The 16,726-nt window shown below is 51.7% G+C and overlaps 7 protein-coding genes across 7 annotated transcripts; 4 read left to right on the plus strand and 3 right to left on the minus strand.

Moving 5' to 3' along the window:
* Nucleotides 1–1,135: 1,135 nt before the first annotated feature.
* On the plus strand, nucleotides 1,136–3,498 carry N7477_000268 (Ras GTPase activating protein IRA2; the record flags this gene model as incomplete). The annotated part of the gene is made up of 5 exons (XM_056961931.1): nucleotides 1,136–1,184; nucleotides 1,237–1,370; nucleotides 1,432–3,134; nucleotides 3,187–3,275; nucleotides 3,338–3,498. 5 exons carry the CDS (start codon nucleotides 1,136–1,138, stop codon nucleotides 3,496–3,498), a joined length of 2,136 nt encoding a protein of 711 aa, XP_056826934.1.
* Nucleotides 3,499–4,598: 1,100 nt separating this feature from the next.
* Nucleotides 4,599–5,755, plus strand: N7477_000269 (SEC14 family lipid-binding protein; the record flags this gene model as incomplete). The annotated part of the gene is made up of 3 exons (XM_056961932.1): nucleotides 4,599–4,837; nucleotides 4,936–5,059; nucleotides 5,126–5,755. 3 exons carry the CDS (start codon nucleotides 4,599–4,601, stop codon nucleotides 5,753–5,755), a joined length of 993 nt encoding a protein of 330 aa, XP_056826935.1.
* A 673-nt stretch (nucleotides 5,756–6,428) lies between these two features.
* On the minus strand, nucleotides 6,429–7,245 carry N7477_000270 (uncharacterized protein; the record flags this gene model as incomplete). Its single annotated transcript, XM_056961933.1, has 2 exons — nucleotides 6,429–7,019; nucleotides 7,072–7,245. 2 exons carry the CDS (start codon nucleotides 7,243–7,245, stop codon nucleotides 6,429–6,431), a joined length of 765 nt encoding a protein of 254 aa, XP_056826936.1.
* Nucleotides 7,246–7,606: 361 nt separating this feature from the next.
* N7477_000271 (uncharacterized protein) lies at nucleotides 7,607–9,124 on the plus strand (the record flags this gene model as incomplete). The annotated part of the gene is made up of 1 exon (XM_056961934.1): nucleotides 7,607–9,124. One exon carries the CDS (start codon nucleotides 7,607–7,609, stop codon nucleotides 9,122–9,124), a length of 1,518 nt encoding a protein of 505 aa, XP_056826937.1.
* Nucleotides 9,125–9,419: 295 nt separating this feature from the next.
* Nucleotides 9,420–11,853, plus strand: N7477_000272 (uncharacterized protein; the record flags this gene model as incomplete). The annotated part of the gene is given in 2 exon segments (XM_056961935.1): nucleotides 9,420–10,233; nucleotides 10,250–11,853. The coding sequence occupies 2 exon segments, from the start codon at nucleotides 9,420–9,422 to the stop codon at nucleotides 11,851–11,853; spliced, it is 2,418 nt and encodes an 805-aa protein (XP_056826938.1).
* A 368-nt stretch (nucleotides 11,854–12,221) lies between these two features.
* N7477_000273 (Zn(II)2Cys6 transcription factor domain-containing protein) lies at nucleotides 12,222–13,388 on the minus strand (the record flags this gene model as incomplete). The annotated part of the gene is made up of 1 exon (XM_056961936.1): nucleotides 12,222–13,388. One exon carries the CDS (start codon nucleotides 13,386–13,388, stop codon nucleotides 12,222–12,224), a length of 1,167 nt encoding a protein of 388 aa, XP_056826939.1.
* A 703-nt stretch (nucleotides 13,389–14,091) lies between these two features.
* Nucleotides 14,092–15,099, minus strand: N7477_000274 (ferritin-like domain-containing protein; the record flags this gene model as incomplete). Its single annotated transcript, XM_056961937.1, has 3 exons — nucleotides 14,092–14,714; nucleotides 14,774–14,959; nucleotides 15,015–15,099. 3 exons carry the CDS (start codon nucleotides 15,097–15,099, stop codon nucleotides 14,092–14,094), a joined length of 894 nt encoding a protein of 297 aa, XP_056826940.1.
* Between the last annotated feature and the right edge of the window lie 1,627 nt (nucleotides 15,100–16,726).

A 16,726-nucleotide genomic window follows, 5' to 3' on the forward strand; every position in this document is an offset into this window, starting at 1 on the left:
CGAGTGGAGTCCTACGCCATCGAGGTTGGAGGCACATTTCTTCTCTAGAAATAGGACATCAGGCCGAAACCCTGTTACAAAATGCGTCCACATGGAGGTCTCGTGGACTTGGAGTGAGCCAAGGTGATCCCCACCGGGTCAGTGCGGCCCATGCTCGGATGCAGGTACGCACGCTATGAAAGATCAGAGTCGGGAGATACTGCACAATGCTATCTAAAATCTTGGATAGGATCGTGGGATGGTAGGATCGCACTGGTGACATCAAGGTTCTGAAGAGTGGGACCCTCCCCCCTATTCCCGTACCTGGGTACGTCCTGGGGTGTACCTGGGTACAGGTACTGTAAGACTCGAGATCGGATCAGGGGTGGCGAAGACTGACTGACCAAGTGAGTTTTGGGTTGGGCCAGGGGTAAAAAACGGTGGACGCGACTCCTTGCATAAACAGAACCAGTTGGGAAAAGGGTGTCAAAAGGCAAAGTGAGTGATCCAGGAATTGGTTTATCTTCTCCTTTTTTTCCCCATCTAATTTAGAGGAAATCATGATTGTCTGCCTTCTCCACCGCATCCACACGCCCTTTGCCCTTTTCCCTTTTCCCCAGAACCGCCCTAACATCCGAACTAACGAAATAATCCTCCCCTCCAAGGTTCCCCTCCCTACTTTCCTCCCTTCCTTCATACTTCAATTTCCTCTGGAGTCAGGGCATCCGCGTCGCCTAATCTTGCCGATATACGGGTGTTGATCCTCGCCCTTGACCCGTCCAGAAAGTCTCCCCTGTCCCATCTTGCGCCTCATAATACCCACCGCTGGGGATACGAACGGGACTGGTATGAACCAGCCTCGAATCCTCCAGTACACTGCATCTAATGACTTCTCCCAGTTTGGCGCGACGGTCTCCCATTGACACTGCTCGTCTGGCAGTGCAATTACCCTGAACCCTCGCACGAAACTCATCCGCCCCCATCCTCATCATGTCCGTCGCGACCATGCTTCAGCCCGCATCGAGAATCTCTCGAGCGTCGTCCTCGTCTTCATCCTCGTTTCAGCCAGTCGCACGACAGAATACCATGTCGTCGCACGACACTCGCTCCATCCGCCAATCCAAGCGGATGTCGGTCACTTGCTCTGTACCTGTCCATGTCCGCGAAGGACAGGGACCTGGAAACCTCGGATGACTTGGCGCGAGGTCCGTTTCAAAGTCTACCGTGTTTCAGGCTAGTGTACTGACTTCCGCATAGCGCAGAAAATCCTACGCGAACTCAAGTCGAAGATTTCATCCCAGTCCAAGAAGAATTTCGTGCTGGAGAAGGACGTGCGATATCTGGACTCGCGAATTGCCCTCTTGATTCAAAACCGCATGGCACTAGAAGAGGTAAGATCTGAATTTTGGGAAATTCGTACCATCGAGAACTGGTCACTCACACGCCCCGCAGCAAAACGAGGTCGCCAGCCATCTCGACGATACCGCCGACCCGCAGGAAGGTTTTTTCCCGAACGACGAGAAAACCCAGAAATACGGCAATCTCTTGTTTTTGTTGCAGTCGGAGCCTCGTCATATTGCTCATCTCTGTCGATTGGTCTCCATGGCCGAGATCGACTCTTTGCTGCAGACCGTCATGTTCACCATTTACGGAAACCAGTACGAGAGCCGTGAAGAGCACTTGCTACTCACCATGTTTCAGTCCGTGCTTACCTACCAATTCGACAACACGCCTGAGTACTCCTCTCTCCTGCGCCAGAATACACCAGTGTCTCGCATGATGACCACCTACACGCGCCGCGGTCCCGGTCAGAGCTATCTGAAGCAGGTTCTCGCAGATCGCATCAACTCGTTGATTGAATTGCGCGACGTCGATTTGGAAATTAACCCATTGAAGGTGTATGAGAGTATGGTGAAGCAGATCGAGGAAGAGACTGGCTCTCTTCCGGACTACTTGGCTCGCTCAGTGACCGCAGAGGATGCCGAGGCCAACGAGCAGGTCCAGGCAATCATTGCCCCGCGCTTGAAGATGTTGACCGACATTGCCAACGGGTTCTTGACCACTATCATTGAATCCGTGGACGAGACCCCGTACGGTATCCGATGGATTTGCAAACAGATTCGCAGCTTGTCTCGTCGCAAGTATCCCGATGCCCAAGACCAGACCATCTGTACTCTGATCGGCGGTTTCTTCTTCCTGCGCTTCATCAATCCCGCCATTGTCACTCCGCGCTCCTACATGCTGATCGATGCCACCCCAACCGACAAGCCCCGCCGTACCTTGACATTGATCGCAAAGATGATACAGAACCTGGCCAACAAGCCTTCGTACGCCAAGGAGCCCTACATGGCCCGACTGCAGCCTTTCATTGAGGCCAACAAGGAGCGCGTGAACAAGTTTCTCCTTGACTTGTGCGAAGTTCAGGACTTCTACGAGAGTCTCGAGATGGATAACTACGTCGCTCTGTCCAAGCGCGACCTCGAACTACAAATCACGCTCAACGAGATGTATGCCACGCACGCACTCCTCGAGAAACACAGCGCAGCTCTTGCCCAGGACCAGCACTCTCACCTCTCATTGCTCCTTGGAGAGCTGGGCGCGGCGCCGCCCCAGGTCCCTCGCAAGGAGAACCGAACCATCAATGTGCCTCTGTTCAGTCGATGGGAGACCGCGCTGGATGATTTGACCGCTGCCCTGGACATTACTCAGGAAGAGGTCTTCTTCATGGAGGCCAAATCGACGTTCGTCCAGATCCTTCGATCCTTGCCTCAGAACTCCTCGGTCGCTCGTCGCCCCCTTCGACTGGACCGCATCGCCGAAGCGGCTGCTACGCTCAAGAACGATGCGGTGATGGTTCGCAAGGGTATCCGCACCATGGAGCTGCTCAGCCAGTTGCAAGACATGGGCGTTATTGATCGCTCGGACGAGTTCAGCATGCTGCGTGACGAAGTAGAGCAGGAGTTGGTCCACCTGGGTTCTCTGAAAGAGAATGTTTTGGAGGAAACACGTAAGCTGGAGGAGGTGTTTGGCACTATTCGCGACCACAATGCCTACCTGGTGGGCCAGCTAGAGACCTACAAGTCCTATCTCCACAACGTCCGCAGTCAGTCCGAGGGCAAGCAGCGGAAGACCCAGAAGCACCAAGAACTTGGTCCGTACAAGTTCACCCATCAGCAACTGGAGAAAAGAGGGTGTAATCCGACGCAGCAACGTGCCGGAAAATCGGAGGGCGAACATCTACTTCATGTTCAAGAGCCCTCTCCCTGGTACATTTGTCATCAGCCTGCACTACAAGGGTGAGTACTGATCTTCTCTGACAAACTGATTCCCCAAGTCTTGATACTGACAATGAATGCAGGCCGAGCCCGTGGACTGTTGGAGCTTGATCTTAAACTCGACGATCTTCTGGAGATGCAGAAGGACAACCTTGAAGACCTTGACCTGGAATACGTCCAATTCAATGTCACCAAAGTATTGACCCTTCTGAACAAACGATTTGCACGAAAGAAGGGATGGTAAGGGCCACGCGCTCTTGAGACTTTTGGTCTCCACTAATGATTGAAACGAGACCGATTACTGGGCGAGCAGCCTACGTCTCTGCGACCCAATTGTCTCGGTGGTTGGCCCATGCGGCCTAATTTGATGATCTGATGGACACGGGAGATAATCCGTGATACATATACCCGCTCCATCCTCGATGGACTGGATGAATGCTCTGCAATGACTGTGACTCTTCCACGCCACTCGGGTGGATGGCAGTGAATGTTGCCGATACACACGAACATATTTGATGGAGGATGATCGAGGGATCCCCGCTGGCTCGGGGTCCCGACCTTGGACGCTGTCTGCTTTTATTTTTTCCTTTGTGGATGCTTGCAATTTATACCCCGCGCATAGTTTTTTCTGGTTTTTGTTTTTGACCTGATCTGGGGCTCCGTCCTGTAATCCTATTTGTTTGTCCCATCACCGCTCGGGCCATGGCTCTCCATGCGCTGTATAATAACCTGATTTTGTGACGTGCGGTTGTCTCTGATTGAAGACCCATCTGTTTTCCAGTCTGTACAGATGCTGCCTTGATATCATGTTCTAGGTAGAATTTACTTTGGGCTCCATCAGCGTTGGCACGTACTCGTACTTTGTATCCCTGCTTTGGCCCACCCTGATAATTGCAGAGTGGATTCGTTCCACCGACACCGCCTCGTGCCCCTCATCTTCTCTTTCGCGTGAATGAGAGATTTCTAGGGTATTTTGACGGCGCTGATCCTTCAATGAAGTATCTTGTACCGCGATACAGGCAGAGGGGCAAACTCTGAGAAAGGTCCCGTTTGCGGCAGCGCAATACATTATAGAGTTGAACAAATGACAATATTCTTATTAGCTCGACGAGAAGCCCCTTTTACCGTACTTTGATTTATTTTCCCACGCCCCCGCTGTGAATTGGCAAAAAAAAAAATGATCGACTTGTGTCCACGGGTGGTGTTTACTCCTTAGGCGGATCCTCCAGAGCGCCGGGTACGAAGTGGCCACTTACGCCAACGTTCCCGCCTTCCCTTCTCCTCCCTCTCCCACTCCAACTTTCCTTTCCTCCGTTACCCCCATCGTCCCATTCAACTTTCACAATGGCCACTGCTGAGAAGGCGTTGCCTCTCGACCCCAAGTACGATTCGTACGACTTCCCTACCACCGCACCGGAGCCCCAGAGTGGCCATCCCGGCCACACCACCGCAGAGCAGGATGCGAAGGTTCACCAGCTGCGCACGAAGCTGGAGCAGGAGGGGTACACCGAGCGATTGGATACCCTGACCATGCTGCGCTTCCTGCGCGCCCGCAAGTTCGATGTCGAGCTTGCCAAGGCCATGTATGTTGCTTAATTCTCATAACTGTTGGGGCCTTGCTCCTGCAAGCTTCGTCCCCGCGATCCATGTGGAGAACGTTTTATCTAACGTGGCTGTCTAGGTTCATCAAGTGTGAGGCTTGGCGCAAGGAGTTTGGCACCGATGACCTTCCTCGCACCTTCGACTACAAGGAGAAGCCCGAGGTTTTCAAGTACTACCCTCAATACTACCACAAGACCGACAAGGTAGGCACCCCATGATCCATCATCGTCTTTTCATCAGGAAGACAACTTAACATTTCTCCTATCCAGGATGGCCGCCCCGTCTACATCGAGAAGCTTGGCAAGATCGACCTCAACGCTATGTACAAGATCACCACCGGTGAACGCATGTTGCAGAATCTCGTTTGCGAGTACGAGAAGCTGGCCGACCCTCGTCTGCCCGCCTGCTCTCGCAAGGCCGGCAAGCTGCTCGAGACCTGCTGTACTATTATGGATCTGAAGGGTGTTGGTATCACCAGCATCCCTTCCGTCTACGGCTACGTTCGTCAAGCCTCCGAGATCTCCCAGAACTACTACCCCGAGCGTCTGGGCAAGCTTTACATCATCAACGCCCCCTGGGGCTTCAGCGGCGCTTTCAGCGTCGTCAAGGGTTTCCTCGACCCCGTCACTGTCAACAAGATTCACGTTCTCGGTAGCGGATACAAGTCTGAGTTGCTCGCCCAGGTCGCCCCCGAGAACCTGCCTGTCGAATTTGGCGGTTCCTGCAAGTGCGAGGGTGGCTGCGAGCTCTCTGACCAGGGCCCGTGGCAGGAGTCCGAGTGGGCTCGCACCCCTGCCTGGGCTACCCCCAAGGCCGAGAAGGATGTCGTCGTCAATGAGGATGTCGGTGTCGAGAAGAAGGGTGACGAAGCCCACGAGGGCGCCGAGGCTACCGCATAGAGCCTTTATAGAACGAATCATTCCACTCGCTGTTCGCTCCCACCGGGGGGCGCACTTCGCTCCACGCCCGTCTTACGTACACAAAGAAAATACAAAAACAGAACCATCGGTTTATTGAGCTGGGGTTTTTCTCACCGATGTTTGATCTATCTGTCTTTTAATCTTGCCGGTCTATAGTGGAAGAACTTGACCCCCTCATTGCAGACCATCGTGTCTGGTTCAACACCCTCGCCGACCGTCCATCCACATTTGTGTGGACTCATTGCCTGGCTTTCCCTGTTCACTTCTGATATAGATATCACGAAGAGCCATTTCTTACTCATACATTTTTCTGCCTGTTTCAAATACGCGGCTCGCCCGCTGATCTAGAAGAGACTGAGCGGGATGTCATTTTTAAAAGCGAGTTGGGGAGTGAAGATGATTGGGGTTTTTTCTTTCCTTGTCTTACGGAGTGTATACACGGAAGAGCACATAGTGAAATTGCGGCCGTTGGCCCATCGAGAATATCTTAGTACAGTTCCATGCTAAGCATTGATGGTAAAGTAAGCAAGGAAGAGTCAAAAGAAAGAAGAACGACCAACAGGTCCAGACATAAATAAGACATGGTATCATGATCCCCGGCGCAAATCTGGGCACCTAAACGCCGTCAATAACCCCGAAAGCAAACCCCAAATCACATACCCTCAACCACTTCGGCTGCCCGTGCAGCTCGCTCCGCTTTCCCAACCGTCGTCGCCAGAGCATTGCCCTCTCCCACCGCAACGTCCTCGCCTTCGCCTTGTAATCGCTGTAGTGTCCGCAACGCATCCTCATACACACCAGCCATATCCCCACTCCGCCACCGCTCCGTCTCCTCCTCCGTCCCAAGCTGTACATCCAATTTCCACGAAGGATCCATCGGTTGGAACTCCGCCTTTATATCCACGTCCATGCCGTCTTCCGCGAGCTGCTCTGTGCTTTCGCTATTCCTAAGCGAGTTTTCAAATTCCTCGTCCTCCTCTTGCAACAGTTGTGTTAACTGCGCCGCATAATCCCTTGCAGCTGCCTGCGGCCCGCTGCGTCGTAATTGGGCGACGGTTGTAGTGAGTGATTCGAGCTGGGCGTATAGAGAAGTTACACGCGAGGCGAGTTCTGCATCGTAGGCTTCATACTCGACTGTTTCTGGCGCGGTGAATGCGGCCGGGAACGGGAATTGGGGGGATGAGGAGTCGATTCCGTTGATACTGATTGAGGCGGAGGCTGTTGTGAAGGTGCGATTGATGTACTATCCACCGAGTCAGATCGTAATTCAGGTATTGCCGGGCTTGTACACTTACCTCGTCGACCAACTCTTTCACGCGTTCGCGCATCGGGTCGGGTTCATCGTTGTTCGCTGAAGGGGGTAAAGCCTGGTCTAGCTTCTGGCGCGAGAGAGCGACTGTGTTGGCGTACAGGTAAGTGAAGTCTGCAGGAGACTGAAGCTCGATCTTGCGCTGTTGCGGCGTTGTCATGGTTGGTTTGGGCAGGTTGTGTTGATTTGAGGTTCACTTTTGCACGCGTTGGGCTTGGCAGAGTGCCTCCCCGCAAACGATGTCATCGGTGACTTTTGGGAATTCCCCCCCCGTTCTTGATTCTCACCACTACGTCCTTCCTTTCCGTCCCTTTCTTTCCTTTTTTTTTAACTTCTTTTGAATACCCTATATTGTTGTGACACTTGGTCACAAAAGTCGGACTCCCCTCTTTGGAACCACGGCAGGTGGTTTAATGTGACCAGGCGTTCGAATCCATGAATGTGGCTTGTCGGCCTTTTGTACGACCAGGGCATTAAGAACAAGTTGGCCGCAGAATCGACATCTGATTTACGACGGGGCTATGGCGAGCAATGATAGTATCTCCCTCGTGGACAACACCGCTCCGCAACAATCGTCGGGCCAGGAGTCCGCTCATCGAGCTTCCACGGTCGGTCGCCAAGGAACCCTGACGAAGCACCTGAGCCGAACATCTGTACAAAGCCAACTCGCAAAACGGAAATTTGCAAAATGGCAACCAGATAAACTCGGCCTCTCATCAACAGACACAGAAATCTCCCCGAGTAGGGAGTCGTCCCGAGTGCGTGGATCGATATCAGGCGCAAGTTCAGCTGCCGGACCAAGTGCCCTCTTCTTCTTGAATGAAGATGGAGCAAGATCCGGTGAAGCACCAGAAGACGCCTCAACTGCCGACTTTGCGTCTTCGCAAGTCCTGAGCCAGACAGATACTTCTCAGTCAGCTACATTGAAACAGCAAACTACCAACTCTGAAGGCCCGAAGGCGCGCTCGAAACTGGACGTTCTTTATGAAAACCAGCGGGGGACTTTCTTCTTCGGTATCCCTCTTTACTCGCATAGTTCACTGCTGAACTTCGACCCCGGCGCCTGGATGACGCAGGATAGGCGTGAGAGCGCAGTCAATATCACCAATGCTCAAGTACCGGATCCGAGTTGGCAATGGGCTTGGAAGACATGGTATGTAGACATGTCTGGTGATGTAGACGATCAGGGATGGCAGTATGCCTTTTCATTTGGCTCATCGCAGTGGCACGGCACGCATCCGTGGTTTCATTCTTTTGTCCGGCGGAGACGTTGGGTTCGATTGCGACACAAGATTACTGAAACACGTCGGGGTCGATCAGATTATGAGCGGTCGCATATGCTTAATGACGATTATTTCACTATCCATTCTTCGAGGGTGACGAGCCGGTCGCAGAGTGTGGCTGGACTGAGTCGTGTTGAGTCTGGATTCTTGAGTCGCGTGAGCACCAAGATGGATGAGCAGGTACATCTGGAGGAGATTGATGATATTCCGTCTTTGATGCATGAATTGAAGCTTGCTTCGATTGACCGAGAGAAAATCGAGGTGTTGAAGAAGTTTGTGCAGAATGGGGCTGAGGAATTGTACTATTTGAACGACAGGGTAAGTTGCGAAACTCTCACGCTATTCATGAGTAGATGTTTTTCTAATGATGGGGGACAGATTCCCGAAATAATGTCATTGTTCCTCTTCCAGACATCACGCTGGCAATTCGTGACCTATCTCGTCGGCATCGCTCAACAATTGTCCAAGGAGATCACCGAGTCTGACGATGATAACGGTCAAGCTCAACGCAAGAAAGAAAATCTTGTCCGAGTAATAGAAAGCGCCCGAAGTCATATCACCGGTCCAGAAGTATTCACTGATGATCAGGGCGAGTCGGCTGTAGACCTGCTTGACCTGACACCTGTGTCTCGCCATGACACTCTGCTTGCTAAAAAAGCGGAGACTACCGACGATTCATCGCGTGTTCTCAAGGGCAAGGAAATCAAGGGGATACCTAAGGCAGCTCAGGTTGGCCGTGAATGGCACATTTACTGAGCTAGAACCATGACGTGCCCAGGTGAAGGGCGTTATCCTTTTTTTATAATATGTTATTAGCGTGATACCTTCGAGTAACGGTCTTTATATTTCCTTCTATTTAATTTTCTGGTTTGACACCGAAAGATATGAAATACTTTGGTTGTTTGGGGACAGTCATCAGATCGGAGCTAGGCCGGAGCTCGTGGCCACCGCCTGCCTCAAAGTGCCCGCGCGACATTTTCGGAGCAAAGAAACCGCTCCGTCAACCTCTGCATCAACCAATTCCCCTCGCCCATGCCAGCATATCGTCCCCATGTTCTCGCGTGGCCACCCGTGTCTAAGAAGGCGCCTTCCTGTCGTCTTGGACACCGTCGCGGCCGGCCCCGATGAACCACTACTGTTCCTCTACCCCCGATGGGCCGCGTCTGCCCTCCGCCATCACCGACCGATCACGTCCTTGACGCCCGCTGCAGCTCCGGTGAAAGGCTGCCGTGCTCTTTTTCGATCCACTGTTTGCCTTCGTGTTCCTTCGCCGACGTTACGGAGTCAAAAGTGTCAATGGGTCTCTTCGAGTGCGGTTTCTCTTAGAAAAGCTCGCGGTGGTGCGAGTAACTACGTGGACCTAGTGGCGGAGGTTGCAGATACGAACTCTGGGGGAGGCAAAAAGCTTGCAGGAGATATAGACTCGAACCAGGATGTTACAACAGGGCCAAAGCAGCCAGTCGATCATTCAGTCGGCCTTCCCGATGTCCCATCGACTGGGCTTACACAGAAAAAGGGACGGGGCCGGAGGAGGGTGCTAGGCTCACGAGGTCTTTCAAGATTAAGGCCTCAGTCGAAAGCACTATCTGTTCGGGATCGAAGGCTGCTACGCTCTGGCAATTTTATCGGCAAAAGATTAGCTGCAAGGCAATCTGCCACCAGGCCGGGCAGACCTGTGCCATCATGGCGCCAAGTAAAGGACTTGCTCAAGCAACTGCAGGAAAGGAAGAGATTGCTACCGAGGAAGAGTTCCAAGCACACGGAGATTCTCATTCCTGAAGAGACCGTGGGACTGCTGGTAGGTGTCTCGGACCACTCTTTCAAAGAGAACATCTATTTCTCGTCAATCCGCAACGATGGTGCTGGTCCGAATCCTTCCAGCGTCGGAGGGCGACGGGCTCTCCCGCAAAGCGATTCTGTCGGGTTCGGAAGATGCTAAGGAGTTGGTGAAAGAGTCCATCACTCGCGCCCATATGCTGCAAACAAGCGGTGACCCACTCGTCGAGATGGCTAAGCCGCCCGTTCCTGTTTTCTCTACGACGCTTTCAGTGCACGAGAAGAAGGGACCTATACCTTTGGTCCGTGGTGTTTGGTCTCGTGCGAAATATAGACCCCAGAGTCTGGATCAGGTTCTTAAGTTCCGCCGGCCTATTACTTCCGTCAAAGCTTTCTTGGAGCATATCGAGGACTTGACTCGAGTGCAGAGAAAGTCATTCCGGAAGACTTCAGGCCCGCCTAGCATTCCTTACCAGCAGCTGGTTGCGCAAGAATTATTGGCATTGTATCAAGGAGATCAAAACCGCAAGTTCTTCTCAACTGCGGCTTTGAATTGCACGTTGGAATATCTATGCAAGTGCGAGATGTTCAACGCTGTCCGAGAGGTGTTCAATTCGGCAGAGCAAATCGCTACTGTGGACAGCTACAACATCCTTCTGGACTCGGCAGCGCGGCGCATGGACAGAAGCGCTTTTTACGTTTTCTTGAACTCTATGCGACGAAAACGTATTCATCCAAACTCATCAACATGGATTGCCTTGCTAAAGAGTATGGCTACAGCTTCCAGCAAGGCCAGTCTTATTCAGTACATGGCGCGGAAAGGCATTTTGGACGTCCCCGGCTCGGTTCAAAGTGTGATTCGGTTGACGATTGACGATTCCTTACGCCTGCATCTGAAAAGTGGCCAAGGTGTTGCATCTTTTGTTAACATGATGGCTCAGACTCATGGGGCCAACTGGATCAATTCAACCCTACTTGCCCAGATGGTCGGTGTGATTGCTCGGATGAAAGATTATGATGCCCTGGACCAGTTCTTGAAGCTCTGCAATGATCATAATCTCCCGATTGAAAGCAACTCCCTTACTCCTATCGTGACCATGTTTCGCGGAAGCATCTTCAACGCCATTCACTACGCCATCCAATTCCTCAATCGCCCTTTGTTCAAATTAGATGTCGAAACTTACGAAATCTTGTTCCTGCTGGCCTATAAAGCTCGCCGCTATAACATCTGCCGTGTTCTGTGGTGCTTTGCCTGCACTGAAGACAAAGTGACCTACAAGATGCGCAAAACCGTCTTGACCTCTCTCGCCCGCAACGTCTCAATAGTTCCGGGAAGCAACGATATCTCGAAAATCTGGCTCACCAGCGCTGGCAACGTGATCAGTGGTATGGACCTCAATGGCCTTCGCAAGTTCCCAGCGTATATCATGAAGAATCTCCCAGATGAGTTCAGAGAGGAGCCACTCCTTTACCTGGCCCGCGGGTTCCAGCCAAAGGGCCCGCAGCGTGATCTTCAGCTACAACTAGCCAATCTTGTTATCAATCAAGATATTGAACTTGGCCCTAGGTTCAGAATTGATCTTTCTTTGGGCATTATGCTAGAAGCTGCGGCTACTCTGGATCGTGAATGGGCTGGCAAACCTTGGCCCTTGACGTGGTTGAAGCAAAATGCCATCGAGGTGCCCACGAAGTTGCTTGCATTTGTTTGAGATACCACTGCCGTCTTTTGCTCGGCATCTTTTTCGTCGAAGTCTGTCTCCTCTGTGCACTTTTCCCATCGTCCGTCCATACTGTTATTCCCTGATGCTAGCGCTGCATGAGACATCCCACTGAGCGAGTTTAGACTTGTATTTTTACACCGCCCTACTGTGTATATAATCATTGTACACCATTGAATAAAGAATTAGAGGTCCTCATGATGAAAAGTCTCGCGTCCGACGTGTTTGAGACGGTGGATGGTAGTCATTAAAGATTAATGCTGTGTTAGAAGAAAGGATACCGTCAATGACCCTGGGGTCGTTCTGATGAGGTACCTAGGTATGCAACTGAACCCATCGTTCAACGTCCGTGGAAGGGGTCAAACACTTTTCGATGCAATGCTTTGCTGCACCCAGCCCAGACAGCTCTCCCACAGCAGATCCTCCGCGCTCAATGCATCGAGCAACTCGGAAACCAACGCGCGCCCAGAATTCAGGGCCCACCAACGCTGCCCATTTAGCTCCGCAAGAAGCAGACCCCAATACGCCAGAACAAGTAGCGAAAAAGGCTGTCGTCGCCGTAGACTATCTACAAAGCCCTTATCCACAGCCGCCAACCAAGCCAGCACCGGGGCAGGGTCAGACGACGCCGCGAATTTCGTAAAACAATGTCGGAGATGGGCAATAGCATTGCTATTAATCGAGAATTGAATTTCGTCGCCATTCGCCCTAGTCTGTTCATTCAAAGTAGCAAGCTGATTCAGCGCGGTGTCTGTATCCGCATCTAGAGTCGCTGTTGTGTTTTTCCAGAAAGCGCCCTGCGAAAACAGCTTCAGATTGATCCACGACTGTCCGATGGTCAAGATCTTTTTGACACCCTGAAGCAACTCGAAGACGGTGGTCATATTATCTGTCATTCGGGCCGCGTTCTCGCGCGTCATAGTCAGTTGCGGCAAGGCGAGACTGATTGCAGTCGTGATGACGGAGTGAGCAAAAGCCGCATCGCAATTTTCCGGCGCCAAGTTCTGGATGGCTCGGCGAAAGGGCTCCAGACTCAGGCTGTGGTATTCCAGCCCCGTGTCGATATAGAGGAGCGCATTGGCGGGTTCGAGTGTGGAGGCGATGTGTAGTGAGGCTAGTGCCAGAATCCCATTCATCAAGTAGCGGTGTTTCAGTGCCAGCCGCGGCACCAGAACCTGCCACGTGCGAATCTCATCATCACTTACGCAGAGACTCCGATAGGTGTCTGTGGCAAACTGGTGCATGAGCTCTAGCTCATCGACCTTGGGATTCTTCAGTGGGGGGGTTAAAGAATCGGGACTGAAGCCATTCAGGTGCGCGACGTCTTCGCGGGGCGAGATACTGGGTTGGCTGATACGGCGGGAATTGGCCAGCAACGAAGCGGGGAGCACTCGCGAATATATGCAATTATTCAGACGACGTAGAATGCAGTTTGTGCAGGGTGGGCCCTGTTCATCGCATTTCACACGGCGCCGGCGGCAGTTGTCACAGCCATAGCGGGACTTGGTGTGGGCGCGACGTGGCATCGGGGCCGTTTATCATGACATTTCTTATTGTGGGTAGATATGCAGGGGGAAGGAAAAGCTAGTCGACGATTAACTGTCGAGGCCGTTGCTTTATCTCCACATGATCCCGGATTTAGCGGAATGTACTGGTCGACGGGTTTTACGTCATAACAGACATGGGGGCTATACAGGTCACATCTGACGGCCGTGGTATGCTTACTCGTTACTGTGAAGTATGTCTATGGTCATGGCTTGGAGGTAGTTATTAATTTCTTATTCGGAAGAGTGAGCTTACAGACCAACCGAACTTCTTCCCGGAAAGAATGTTCATTGTGTCCTCCACTAATACATATTATTTCGAAGGTTGAAGCGTCCGCGGAACTAAATCGCGATCGCATGCAGTTTATTACATTAAAAACGCGGCAGCAGCAGCGAGAAGGACACTCAGGACGCCACTTGGGGACACACCACTCGCCTAGTTGAAAACGGGAGACTTGCTAGCCATCGTAGACGAAGGAGTCATTGAACCAGACACGGACCTGGAGGGCGACGCGGTAGGCATCATCATCGACATCGCTAGTCATGCTTGACCACCCTGACATGGTCTAGCTGCATTCACCCACAATACCTTCCATTATGGCACCTACCTATCAAATCAAACCTTGTCAGTTTTCCATGACATCGCCAAACTTTTTTTTTTTTAGAAAAAAAAAAAATACAAAAATCAAAGTACCTCAAGGATAGCAGGGCCAGCAAGGATGGTATCGTCAGTCACGGTGGAGTTGCCCTTGGTAAGAACGACATAGCTCTGTCCAGAAACACCGGCGGGGACAGTCACGGTGTAGTTTCCACTGCCGTTCGAGGTGACCGAAGTAAAGACAGGGCCAGTGACAGTGACAAAGGCCGCGGAAATATCCGAAGTATCCATGGATGTATTAAAGCCTGTGCCAGCCATGACGACGACCTGTGAGCCGCTCATGATGGACCCGGACGAGATTGCCGTCAAAGTGGGGAAGGCCTTCACGGGGAGCATGCCGTTGCTCGATGGACAAGAGGTAATGAACGGCGCAGCCAAAGTATACACCTCATCAAAATCGAGAGGGTTATCAAATGGCTGCCCAGCGGGTTTCTCGCCCAGGTAGGAGCGCAGGTACGCGCTGTGACGGGCCTCAACAGTCAGGATGCTGCCGGCCGCGGTGAGGTACTTGCCGTTCATGATGGAGGCGGCGGCGCCGAGGTAGGCGCTCACACCGACACCTTCCAGGATGCTGGCAAGGGCAAGGAAACTTTCCACGTCGGTAGCGGGGAAGGAATAGGTGCATCGCGCGACGGGTGAGGCTCCGGCAGCTAAGAAAGATAGATAATTTAGTAAGCTTCTTCTAGCATCATACTGCATTTGAACATACCGGACAAGGCCTGGGTCAGGAACTGCTCGTGGGTCTGCTCGTCTGAAGCAATGACTTGCAGATTGGCATAGAACGGGTCCATGTATCCAGCATCGATGAAGTCCTGCTGGGTATAGTTCTTAAGACCCTCCTCATAAAAGGTGGCCTCGAGATGCTCAAGAGTCAGAGCATAGTTCAAAATATCGGCTAGATAGCAATCATTGTCAGTATGAATTCTCGCGTAATGGCTCTGATAACATACCATCGCTGATTGCCTGACGCTTGACCGGAGACGCGTGGGCGAGGCCCAACGCAGCACCGGTAATAGCAATAGAGGAGAACTTCATTTTGCCACGGATAGATATTTATTAACCGAGCTTCAAAGGTAGTGAGTTTCTTGCGGACGTCGGAAGAAAGAAGATAGAAGAGTAAAGCGATCCCTTATATAGAGGTAGGATGCTTGCAGCCACCGAGGCTGTAATCTACATCATCCCCAGCTCTAGAGCACGGATGTAGTCCCTGCATTTTCCCGCGAAACCCTTGGAGTAAGCTTGGTGTAGCTTTTCGTTCCCAATTTTGACCCAATCCAGCTAAATATTGGGCTATGTTATGAGATCTACGTCAAGAAGTGCTGCATTGGGAGAATGGTCGTCAAATTCCCAGGGCTCGGATCACGTCAATTCTCCGGAGATTCCTAGAAACAATAAGAGCCGATATATGTGAGGAGCTAACGAGGAGGACCTGCAGATCCCCACGGAATACTATTCGCAGAAATACAATGGTTCATCGGAATGAATAGATCCCGGGAGTCGGTTGGTTCGTGGAGGACGCGGGCGCCAATCGGCGACCGTCATTAACGAGCGAAACCGAGCGAGAACGACAGCGAGTGCGCTTGATCATCTGCAAAACCGTTCTACGCCACTGTCCTGCCCGGCGTGTTGATGAAATCATCGCCCAGTCTAGCTATGGTCCGGACCTTTTGGATCTTACCAAGTCCTATCTGATGTTCAATGTGCAGCATACCCGGACTACTCCACCAGTCTGTTCCGACCTGTCGCGTTTCTAAGCTTCCGACCTCCCTTGTTTTTAACGAAGCACGGTCCTCTAGTTAAAGACAATGAAATCGATAATTAGCAATGCTGAAAGCTCCGTGATTCCCGTAGGCCCAAAGTGATCGTTCGGATCTTGATTCAGACCTTGACAAACGTGGTTCATTTGTCCTAGCGACACTGGAACTGCGATTCGAACTCACAAAGCTCCAATAGACCTGACATCATGCTCAATGGGGTATCATCAATCGATTTATCCATACACCTGTCGATGATCGGCATTTTCAGGTTGACGACGATGTGCCTCTACTCTTCTTAGAGAGTGGCCGTGGAGAACATCTGTGGGATTCTATTCAACTCGATGACCTTGTTGACTCTGTGACATTCATCGATGAAGACAATCATTGAAGGAGATGGCAAAATAGTCAAAGATCCAGACCATGCTTAAGGATTATTCTTTGAGACGGCCATGCAATCTGCAGCGTGAGAAACCTCCAATGAGCAGGATCGTAAGATAAAAAAGAATTGGTGAAGTTGATAGCATTCCGCGCTAAGAGGCTAAAAAAATGCCAGGCTAAGATTCACATAGGAATCCATGGCAAGCTTTAGTGCCAAAAGGTCCCTTGGTGCCTTGAGTATCCAAGAATAACCATAAGCTTTCTTGCTAGACTGGGGGTTGGCACTCTCTCGAGCCTCATTTTGTCGGATCGAATAAGCACCATTGCGGATACATTATCCACTATGTGGGGAACGCGTCCCTGAAGATTGACTTTGGACTAATTTTTGGCGTGCATGGCACGTCAGTAGTGATGCGTGGCTGCACTGCAGGTGGACATTTTCTTGACCTTGACAGGTCTTGAATCCGGCTCCAATGTTAAATCTTGAGACTCGACATATTACTCTTTCCCCATGAGTCAGCTTCTCA

Source organism: Penicillium maclennaniae (genome assembly GCF_028827695.1).
Source record: "Penicillium maclennaniae strain IBT 15551 chromosome Unknown utg000001l:1.0-3280838.0:1.0-3283122.0, whole genome shotgun sequence".
NCBI lineage: Eukaryota > Fungi > Ascomycota > Eurotiomycetes > Eurotiales > Aspergillaceae > Penicillium > Penicillium maclennaniae.